Source organism: Aegilops tauschii, chromosome 3, assembly GCF_002575655.3.
Source record: "Aegilops tauschii subsp. strangulata cultivar AL8/78 chromosome 3, Aet v6.0, whole genome shotgun sequence".
NCBI classification, from domain to species: Eukaryota; Viridiplantae; Streptophyta; class Magnoliopsida; order Poales; family Poaceae; genus Aegilops; species Aegilops tauschii.
In genome coordinates, this window is record NC_053037.3 from 173,547,172 (window position 1) to 173,559,136 (window position 11,965).

Here is an 11,965-nt window from a genome sequence, read left to right on the forward strand (position 1 = left end):
TGGAAATAATCAGTATTGATATCCTCAGGAGTGACTGTTTCGGGCTCGGACGTGAGGGGCGACCCAAAGCGCGACCTAGGGTTCCACTGGTCCGCCGCCGGCCGCCTCCTTGGCGGTGGCGGGGGGCCGGTGTTCTTTGTCCCAGGGCGGCGCCGGAAGGTGCCGTGGCTGGTTTCTTGTCCCAGGACGCTGCTGTAAGGTACTGTCGCTGGTTTTCTGCCTCTCTACTACGAGTTTCTGCTGCCTTTGCTGCTGGAATCTCGTGGTAGATTAGCTTGCCTGCTCTACTCATTGGATCGGGTGAGCATCTTGAGCATGATGTTTTGAAGGTCTCGTAAAGGAAGTTGTGCTCCAATTTTCTCAGATTAGCCGGTATCTGATCGTCGGGCGCGATGAACATCCTAAGTCTAAATTGTCGGGGTTGTGGGTGGCCCGAGACACTTGATGAAATAAGTAATTTAGTGAGGTTGTATCACCTGTGCTTAGTTTTTCTCACGGAGACTAAGCTGTCAGCTACGAGAGCTCAGGATATGCGCTTCAGGCTCGGCTTCTCCAATGCTTTTGGTGTTGGAAGTGATGGTCTAAGTGGTGGTTTGGTTTTTTTTTGGAATAATGACTCAACTGTGAGCTTGGAATCATATAACAATTCTCACATTGATGTCTCGATACAGAACGAAAATTTGGGAGAAAAAGAGTGGAGATTCACAGGTTTTTATGGGGAACCGGTGAGATCGAAAAGAAAGAACAGTTGGGACCTAATGAAATACTTAAGGAAGAAGTCTGATAACCCATGGTTCTGCGCGGGTGATTTCAATGAAATCCTGGACGCATCAGAACAAATTGGTGGGAATGTAAGAGATGAATGGAAGATGGATGGGTTCAGGGATGCTGTGGAGGAATGCAGGATGGATGATTTGGGTTATATTGGCCTGCCATATACTTGGGATAATAGACAACAAGGCATTGGCAATATAAAAGTTAGACTTGATAGAGGTCTTGGTGATGATAAATTTCAGGAACGTTTTGACAGTACATCGGTGCAGCACATACAGACTACGGAGTCAGACCATTGTGCTTTGATAATTTCAGTACAAAAATCAATGTGGTTTGGCGGAGATAAAAAATCAAGACCTTTTCGTTTCGAAAATGCCTGGACAAGACACGAAAATTATGACAAAGTGGTGACCCAAGCCTGGACTCCTCACAGGGGTAATCTAGCTGATGTGCATGACTCACTGGCTGTTGTGAAGGGAAATTTGCAGAGATGGAGCAGAAATGAATCCGGTTCAGTACCAAAACAACTGAAAATATTAAGGGAGAAACTGGAGAATGTTCGTGGCAGCTCTTTGGGGCAACGACCATCTAGGCAAGAGAGAAATTTAATGCGAAGAATCTCGGAATTAATAACTAGGGAAGAAATGATGGCTCGGCAAAGATCACGGGTAAATTGGAAGTTGAAAGGGGAAGTGCATGCTTACTTTGTTCATCCCACATGGCTATTGTTCATAATGCAGTATTAGTTTGCATCCTTTTTGTGCCACATTGTTGCTTTGTATTGCCAAATTGTTAGTTTGTAGTGCACATTGTTATTTTCTATTGTCACATTTGAAATGATCGATATGGTTGACTAGAGGGGGGGGGGGGGGGGGGGTTGAATTGGCAACTACCAATTTTTAGCTTTTCTTAACAAATTAGGTTTAGCAACAAATAGGTTGTCTAGATGTGCAACTAGGTGAGCAATTTATATGATACAAACAACGACAACAACAAGTGCAAGCAAAGGATACACCACAATAATAGCTTGCACAAAGTAAAGGGAAGAGATAACCACAAGTGGAGCCGGTGGAGACGAGGATGTGTTACCGAAGTTCCTTCCCTTTGGGGGAAGTACGTCTCCGTTGGAGCGGTGTGGAGGCACAATGCTCCCCAAGAAGCCACTAGGGCCACTGTATTCTCTTCACGCCCTCACACAATGCGAGATGTCGTGATTCCACTAGTGGTGCCCTTGAAGGTGGCGACCAAACCTTTATAGACAAGGTTGGGGTTATCTCCACAACTTGATTGGAGGCTCCCAACGAAACCACGAAGCTTCACCACAATGGAATGTGGCTCTGAGGTGACCTCAACCGTCTAGGGTGCTCAAACACCCAAGAGTAACAAGATACGCAAGGGATTAGTGGGGGGAATCAAATTTATCTTGGTGGAAGTGTAGATCCGGGCCTTCTCAACCAATCCCTAGAAAATCAATAAGTTTGATTGACTAGGGAGAGAGATCGGGCGAAAATGAGCTTTGGAGCAACAATGGAGCTTGGGGGAAAAGAGGTATGTCAACTTGGGGGAGAAGACCTCCTTTTATAGTGGGGGAGCAATTCCAACCGTTATCCCACATCTCAGCCCGCAGAGGGCGGTACTACCGCAGAGACACAACGTAGGAGCCAAGAGAGGGAGCGGATGTGGACAAGAGGGCCTCGGCGTTACTAGCAGCGGTGGTAGCCGTGGTACTACTGCTCACGAGAGACATGCTCATCATCCCGCGTAAATCCAGACCGATGATGGAACAATGGTTGGCCAGCGGCCCTCCACGCGTCGTCAGCCTCTTCGCCAACAAGTGGTGCGAGTTTTGGGTCTAGGTGCAGATGTTCAAGGGACACATGCTGCTGGGGCGCGGCTGGAAGTACTTCTGCGGCCAGCACAAGATCGTCCCCGGCGACCTTGTAGTCTTCAAGCTCTCCGACCTGGGGCTGAAGATGCAGATCTTCAATGCCAACAGCTCCAACATCTGCACGACCGGTAGTCGAAGCACAGTAGCGTCGGCGACATCACTCAGGCCCTCTAGTTCGTGTGTCAAGTCTGATCTTTCATGCTCGTAGTCTGAGCTGAAGTAGTGTAGGTTTTAACTGAAGCCCGATCGTCTCTTTTGCTGTGAACCTGTGTATATTTTGACCAGGGAGCAGCACCCTGGGGTCCACCAGGGGCATGGGATGCCCTGTTGTTTTAAACTTATGCCTAGTAGCTTATGATCTGCCTGTCCTTTGCTTGTTTTTTTGCTTTGTTCTTGCTGTTTTTCTGGTGCTGTTGATCATAGTGTGTTGTGTGTGTGTGTGTTGTCAAATGGGTGGTAAGTCCACCACATTTGAAAGGGGTGAGCAAATCAAGAACTTGCACATAACCAAATAGCTGTGCTTTACATCTGCTCACACCCGAAGCACAAACACAGGCAACCAAACAACATGCACCCAGCCGGGCCTTGATGCAATGAAGGCAACCAATCAACATGCAAATGTTGGTTTTTTGCTTGCATATGCTCAGCCATGCCCAACTAGAACAAGTATGCAAAATGGCAAAAAATGGTGCAGGTAACCAAACGCGTCCTCAATGGTTTTCCACTTGAATGAAGCAGGATTACCTGTCAATTGTATTTCTAAGGACAAATTGTAGACCATTTTTTAGGGAAAACTGAAAAAGGGTTACTTACCCTGAACTTTCCAAAACCATTTAAACAACCGGTGAAGACCTTAAAGCGTTTTTCAAGGATATGAAACATTGACCATCATTAGTTGATCGACACCTCGACACCGCGCCCAGATGGCAACCTCCTTGCTCTTTCTTCATCCCTCAACAGGTAGACCCACACCGTTACCAATCCTACTTCCATCCTTAGGGCATCTCCAATGCTGACCCGCAACCGTCTGGGCCGTGCGGCCAGGACCGCAGAAGCCATCCAACGCGGTCCTGTATCGGTCGGTGGTGCGGTGCGGACCCGATTTCTCCCGCAAACCGGAGACAAAAGTGCTGGAGGTTTGCGGGAGTCCGAACAGATCCCAAGCGCGTTTCTGACCGCACTGGCCCATCAACCACCCCTCCCACGTGTTTTTGGTTAGTGCCGCTCCAGAGCGTCAGCGCCTGCATTCATGCCCGGCCAGAGGGGATATGTGACCGCTCACTGGTGTCGGTATTGAAGCGGCGCGCCGGTGAGAGAGCGCCGCCCGCGTCGCCTCCCGGTGCAGGCGACTGCCACACGTTCAAACGACACGACAGCCGCTCGTCCATCCGTCTGTCGCCCGCATTGATGGCATGCGGTTGCCGAGGCGTCTCCTCCGGCACCACCCGTCCGTCCCTCTGCCTTCCACCTGTTGGGGAACGTAGTAATTTCAAAAAAATTCCTACGCACACACAGGATCATGGTGATGCATAGCAACGAGAGGGGAGAGTATGTCCACGTACCCTCGTAGACCGAAAGCGGAAGCGTTAGCACAACGCGGTTGATGTAGTCGTACGTCTTCACGATCCGACCGATCCGAGTACCGAACGTACGGCACCTCCGAGTTCAGCACACGTTCAGCTCGATGACGTCCCTCGAACTCCGATCCAGCCGAGCTTTGAGGGAGAGTTCCGTCAGCACAACGGCGTGGTGACGGTGATGATGATGCTACCGACGCACGGCTTCGCCTAAGCACCGCTACGATATGATCGAGGTGGAATATGGTGGAAGGGGGCATCGCACACGGCTAAGAGATCAAGAGATCAATTGTTGTATCTCCAAGGGGTGCCCCCCTCCCCGTATATAAAGGAGTGGAGGAGGGGGAGGGGGCCGGCCACCCTAGGCGCGCCCCATGAGGAGTCCTACTCCCATCGGGAGTAGGACTCCCCCCTTCCAAGTGGGAGTAGGAGAGGAGAGGGAAGGAGAGAGAGGGGGAAAGGAAAGGGGGGCGCCGCCCCCCTTCCTTGTCCAATTCGGACTGGGGGGGGGGGAGGAAGGGGGCGCGCGGCTGCCCTTCGCCCTCCTCTTCTCCACTAGGGCCCAATAGGCCCATTAGTCTCCCCCGGGGGTTCCGGTAACCCCCCGGTACTCCGGTATGTGTCCGAAACTCCCCGAAACCATTCCGGTGTCCGAACATAGTCGTCCAATATATCGATCTTTATGTCTCGACCATTTCGAGACTCCTCGTCATGTCCGTGATCATATCTGGGACTTCGAACTACCTTCGGTACATCAAAACACAAAACTCATAATACCGATCGTCATCTAACTTTAAGCGTGCGGACCCTATGGGTTCGAGAACTATGTCGACATGACCGAGACACGTTTCCGGTCAATAACCAATAGTGGAACCTGGATGCTCATATTGGCTCCTACATATTCTACGAAGATCTTTATCGGTCAAACCGCATAACAACATACGTTGTTCCCTTTGTCATCGGTATGTTACTTGCCCGAGATTCGATCATCGGTATCTCAATACCTAGTTCAATCTCGTTACCGGCAAGTCTCTTTACTCGTTCCGTAATATATCATCTCGCAACTAACTCATTAGTTACAATGCTTGCAATGCTTATAGTGATGTGCATTACCGAGAGGGCCCAAAGATACCTCTTCGACAATCGGAGTGACAAATCCTAATCTCGAAATACGCCAACCCAACAAGTACCTTCGGAGACACCTGTAGAGCACCTTTATAATCACCCAGTTACGTTGTGACGTTTGGTAGCACACAAAGTGTTCCTCCGGTAAACGGGAGTTGCATAATCTCATAGTCATAGGAACATGTATAAGTCATGAAGAAAGCAATAGCAACATACTAACCGATCAAGTGGTAAGCTAACGGAATGGGTCAAGTCAATCACATTATTCTCCTAATAATGTGATCCCGTTAATCAAATGACAACTCATGTCCATGGCTAGGAAACTTAACCATCTTCGATTAACGAGCTAGTCAAGTAGAGGCATACTAGTGACACTATGTTGTCTATGTATTCACACATGTATTATATTTCCGGTTAATACAATTCTAGCATGAATAATAAATATTTATCATGATATGAGGAAATAAATAATAACTTTATTATTGCCTCTAGGGCATATTTCCTTCACCACCATGCTATATAAACCGTTGCCCCGGTGCCCCGACCATAGCCAAAGTCATCCCTCTCCGCACCACTCCCCGCCATGGATCCCTCCGCCGCCAAAGCTCTCTCGGACGGGCTGACGTCGGAGGAGAAGAAGGAGATGGCCGCCATTGCTGCCGACTGGCATGCCGGCAGGCAACCCGAGGACGCCTCCGACGACGACGTGCAAATGGAGGATGCCTCCTCCAACGAGCCAGCACCACCCTCCTCTTCCTCCGCGGCACCCTCCTACTCCACTCCATCCTCGCCGGTGCATTGCACCATGACCATCGGCGAGGCCCGTGCTCATTATATGGACATGGTGCGGAAGACCAGTTCTGGGAGGCGCAGGCCGACGCCAACTACAATCACATCCTCCTCTAGGAGCATCTGTAGGTGGAGGAGCAGGTCACCGCCGACAGGGTGGTCGCGCTGGATGCGGACCTGGCAGAGCAGGAGGCGTTGCTCGAGTCCTACCGCTCTGCCCGCGAGATTCGCCTCGCCCGTTGGCAGTACCGGCAGTGGGTGGCGGTGGTGGTGGCCACTGGCAAGGAGTGCGACGACGAGGCAGGCGAGGCGTTGTTCGGCGAGACCGACGACGACGAGGTGATGTCTACTACACAACCTTCTTCTTGTAGACGTTGTTGGGCCTCCAAGTGCAGAGGTTTGTAGGACAGTAGCAAATTTCCCTCAAGTGGATGACCTAAGGTTTATCAATCCGTGGGAGGCGTACGTTGAAGATGGTCTCTCTCAAACAACCTTGCAACCAAATAACAAAGAGTCTCTTGTGTCCCTAACACACCCAATACAATGATAAATTGTATAGGTGTACTAGTTCGACGAAGAGATGGTGATACAAGTGCAATATGGATGGTAGATATAGGTTTTTGTAATCTGAAAATATAAAAATAGCAAGGTAACTATTGATAAAAGTGAGCACAAACTGTATTGCAATGCGTTGAAACAAGGCCTAGGGTTCACACTTTCACTAGTGCAAGTTATCTCAACAATAATAACATAATTGGATCATATAACTATCCCTCAACATGCAACAAAGAGTCACTTCAAAGTCACTAATAGCGGAGAACAAACGAAGAGATTATTGTAGGGTACAAAACCACCTCAAAGTTATTCTTTCGGATCGATCTATTCAAGAGTCCGTAGTAAAATAACACGAAGCTATTCTTTCCATTCGATCTATCATAGAGTTCGTACTAGAATAACACCTTAAGACACAAATCAACCAAAACCCTAATGTCACCTAGATACTCCAATGTCACCTCAAGTACCCGTGGGTATGATTATACGATATGCATCACGCAGTCTCAGATTCATCTATTCAACCAACACAAAGAACTTCAAAGAGTGCCCCAAAGTTTCTACCGGAGAGTCAAGACGAAAACGTGTGCCAACCCCTATGCATAAGTTCACGAGGTACGGAACCCGCAAGTTGATCACCAAAACATACATCAAGTAGATCACGTGATATCCCATTGTCACCATAGATAAGCACATGCAAGACATACATCAAGTGTTCTCAAATCCTTAAAGACTCAATCTGATAAGATCACTTCAAAGGGAAAACTCAATCCATTACAAGAGAGTAGAGGGGGAGAAACATCATAAGATCCAACTATAATAGCAAAGCTCGCGATACATCAAGATCGTACCACCTCAAGAACACGAGAGAGAGAGAGACCAAACACATAGCTACTGGTACATACCCTCAGCCCCGAGGGTGAACTACTCCCTCCTCGTCATGGAGAGCGCCGGGATGATGAAGATGGCCACCGATGAGGGATTCCCCCCTCCGGCAGGGTGCCGGAACAGGGCCCCGATTGGTTTTTGGTGGCTACAGAGGCTTGCGGCGGCGGAACTCCCGATCTATTATGTTCCCCGATGTTTTTAGGGTATATGGATATATATAGGCGAAAGAAGTCGGTCAGGGAGCCACGAGGGGCCCACGAGGGTGGGAGGCGCGCCCAGGGGGTAGGGCGTGCCTCCCTGCCTCGTGGCTTCCTCGAAGCTTCCGTGACCTCTACTCCAAGTCTCCTGGATTGCTCCATTCCAAAAATAACTCCCCCGAAGGTTTCATTCCGTTTGGACTCCGTTTGATATTCCTTTTCTTCGAAACACTGAAATAGGCAAGAAAACAACAATTTGGGCTGGGCCTCCGGTTAATAGGTTAGTCCCAAAAATAATATAAAAGTGTTTAGTAAAGCCCATAAACATCCAAAACAGATAATAGAATAGCATGAATACTTCATAAATTATAGATAAGTTGGAGACGTATCAGCATCCCCAAGCTTAATTCCTGCTCGTCCTCGAGTAGGTAAATGATAAAAGAAAGAATTTATGAAGTGTGAATGCTAGCAGGTGCACAAGTTTGATCAATGATAATTTCAATCACCTTTTCTAGCATCATCATATATCATAACAGTAACTCAACTCATAGGACTTCTCATGATCAAGTAACAAGCTATTCACATGTTTAAAGTATAGATCATAAACTTTCTTGAAAGCTAACAAATCGTGTTATTAGTCATCAAACAATTACAATTCATCTTATTTTCAGGAAGGGTCTATGTCAGAGCTTTGATTCAGCAAACTTCACATACTCAACTATCATTTAGTCTTTCACAATTGCTAACACTCACGTGATATTTATGGGTTCAAAGTTTTAATCAGACACAGAGAAAGATAGGGGCTTATAGATTCGCCTCCCAACCTTTTACCTCAAGGGTAATGTCAACAATAATAGTTCATGATGCCTTACATCCAATTGGATATATATATCAGGATCTTTCCAACACAATGTGCTCGCCAAAGGATAAAATGTAAAAAGGAAAGGTGAAGATCACCATGACTCTTGCATAAGGTATAAGACAAGAATAAAAGATAGGCCCTTCGCAGAGGGAAGCAGAGGTTGTCATGCACTTTTATAGTTGGATGCACAAAATCTTAATGCGAAAGAACGTCACTTTATATTGCCACTTCTGATAGGGACCTTTATTATGCAGTCCGTCGTTTTTATTGCTTCCACATCACAAGATCGTATAAAGCTTATTTTCTCCACACTAATAGATCATGCATATTTAGAGAGCAATTTTTATTGCATGCACCGATGACAACTTACTTGAAGGATCTTTCTCAATCCATAGGTAGGTATGGTGGACTCTCATGGCAATACTGGTTTAGGGGATGTTTGGAAGCACAAGTAGTATCTCTACTTGGTGCAAAGAATTTGGCTAGCATGAGGGGGAAAGGCAAGCTCAACATGTTGAATGATCCATGACAATATACTTTATTTCGGATATAAGAAAACATAACCCATTACGTTGTCTTCCTTGTCCAACATCAACCTTTTAGCATGTCATATTTTAATGAGTGCTCACAATTACAAAAGATGTCCTAGATAGTATATTTATATGTGAAATCTCTCTTCCCTCAATATTGTTTCATGAATTGTTCAAGTGACCAATACAATGTTTGCTAACCTTCAATAAATTTACCACCTCTACTTCTTATATGTGAAGTCATTACTCCCCATGGGATAAGCATATGAAACATATATAATTTCAGATTTATGATATTCAAATCATTCAACTATTTACTCATGGGATATAAGTGAAGCACACGAGTAAATGGCAAACTACTCCAAAAAGATGTAAGTGAAGATCAATGAGTAGTTAAATAATTATGTAGCTATGTGAAGACTCTCTCTCATTTAAGAATTTCAGATCTTTGATATTTTATTCAAACAGCAAGCAAAACAAAATAAAATGACATTCTAAGAATAGCAAGCATCACGTGAAGAAGCAAAAACTTATGATCAACCGATACTAACCGATAGTTGTCGAAGAAGAAAGGTGGGATGCCAACCGGGGCATCCCCAAGCTTAGACGCTTGAGACTTCTTGAAATATTATCTTGGGATGCCTTGGGCATCCCCAAGCTTGAGCTTTTGTGTCTCCTTAATTCCTCTCATATCACGGTCTCCCTAAATCTCAAAAGCTTCATCCACACAAAACACAACAAGGACTCGTGAGATAAGTTAGTATAAACCAATGCAAAAACCTTATCATACTATACTGTAGCAAATCACAAAAATTATTATTCAACATTGCATACTAAATGCCTCTGCATATTTAATAGTCCTATCCCTAAATAGAATCATTAAACAAGCAAACATATGCAAACAATGCAAACATAACAGCAATCTGCCTAAACAGGACAGTCTGTAAAGAATGCAGCAAGATTCATACTTCCCTAGCTCCAAAAATTATGAAAGAAAATTCCCACTGTAGTAAATTTATTAGAGATTATTATTCAAAAGGTTTCAACATTTTATCACATTCTGACTTTTCTAGGAAATTTTTGCAACAACGGTAAACTTTCTATTTTCAAACAGCAACATGTAGACTTGCAAAATAAGAAGGGTAAAAGCTATCCTTGACATTTTTATTGAAACTAGAGATGCAAAACATTATTCTAAATAACAGCAAGCAAATACTAACAAAATAAATTGACGCTCCAAGCAAAACACATATCATGTGGTGAATAAAAATATAGCTCCAAGTAAAGTTACCGATGAACGAAGACGAAAGAGGGGATGCCTTCCGGGGCACCCCCAAGCTTAGGCTCTTGGTTGTCCTTGAATATTACCTTGGGGTGCCTTGGGCATCCCTAAGCTTAGGCTCTTGCCACTCCTTATTCCATAGCCCATCGAATCTTTACCCAAAACTTGAAAACTTCACAACACAAAACTCAACAGAAAACTCGTAAGCTCCGTTAGTATAAGAAAATAAAACCACCACTTAGGTACTGTTGTGAACTCATTTTAAATTCATATTGGTGTAATATCTACTGTATTACAACTTCTCTATGGTTCATACCCTCCGATATTACTCATAGATTCATCAAAATAAGCAAACAACACATAGAAAACAGAATCTGTCAAAAACAGAACAGTCTGTAGTAATCTGTATCAAACGTATCCTTCTGGAACTTAAAAAATTCTGAAATAAATTGGTGGACCTGAGGAATTTGTCTATTAATCATCTGCAAAAAGAATCAACTAAATAGCACTCTCCAGGAAAAAGTTGTAGCTAATCTAGTGAGCGCTAAAGTTTCCGTTTTTTACAGCAAGATTAAAAAGACTTCACCCAAGTCTTCCCAAAGGTTCTACTTGGCACAAACACTAATTAAAACATAAAAACACATATAAACAGAGGATAGATAAATTATTTATTACTAAACAGAAACAAAAAGCAAGGAACAAAAATAAAAATTGGGTTGCCTCCCAACAAGCGCTAACGTTTAATGCCCCTAGCTAGGCATGATGATTTCAATGATGCTCACATAAATGATAAGAATTGAAACATAAAGGGAGCATCATGAAGAATATGACTAGCACATTTAAGTCTAATCCACTTCCTATGCATAGGGATTTTGTGAGCAAACAACTTATGGGAACAATAATCAACTAGCATAGGAAGGCAAAACAAGCATAACTTTAAAACTTTAAGCATATAGAGAGGAAACTTGATATTGTTGCAATTCCTACAAGCATATGTTCCTCCCTCATAATAACTTTCAGTAGCATCATGAATGAATTCAACAATATAACCATCACATAAAGCATTCTTTTCATGATCTACAAGCATAGAAAATTTACTACTCTCCACATAAGCAAAATTCTTCTCATTTGGAATAGTGGGAGTATCAAAAGAAACTCGAATACTATAAATTGTTTCCACATTGAAAGAATAAAGTTCAGAAAAAGGGTAATCATAATCATGACAAGTTTTTTAAATATAATCATCACTACTTTTTATAGCATAAGTATCATCACAATAATCATCATAAGTAGCAACTTTGTTCTCATCATAATCGATTGAAACCTCTTCCAAGATAGTGGAATCATTACTAAATAAATTCATGACCTCTCCAAATCCACTTTCATAATTATCACAATAAGATTCAACACCCTGCAAAATAGTGGGATCATCACTTCCTAAAGTTGACACTCTTCCAAACCCACTTTCATCAATGTAACCATCATAAATAAGAGGCATGCT

General features: G+C 44.5%; 1 protein-coding gene across 1 annotated transcript; it reads left to right on the top strand.

Moving 5' to 3' along the window:
- The first annotated feature begins 530 nt into the window (after nucleotides 1–530).
- On the top strand, nucleotides 531–2,870 carry LOC141042812 (uncharacterized). Its single transcript, XM_073511708.1, has 3 exons — nucleotides 531–1,088; nucleotides 1,251–1,331; nucleotides 2,631–2,870. Exons 1-3 carry the CDS (start codon nucleotides 531–533, stop codon nucleotides 2,868–2,870), a joined length of 879 nt encoding a protein of 292 aa, XP_073367809.1.
- Nucleotides 2,871–11,965: the final 9,095 nt, after the last annotated feature.

What these genes read in the sequence shown, in the direction of transcription:
- LOC141042812 (XM_073511708.1), top strand. Translation starts at nt 531, where the DNA reads ATGCGCTTCAGGCTCGGCTTCTCCAATGCTTTTGGTGTTGGAAGTGAT. An exon ending in ATTGTGCTTTGATAATTTCA is followed by an intron (nt 1,089 to 1,250) that starts GTACAAAAATCA and finishes GCTGTTGTGAAG; the next exon opens with GGAAATTTGCAGAGATGGAG. An exon ending in TAAGGGAGAAACTGGAGAAT is followed by an intron (nt 1,332 to 2,630) that starts GTTCGTGGCAGC and finishes TTTTGGGTCTAG; the next exon opens with GTGCAGATGTTCAAGGGACA.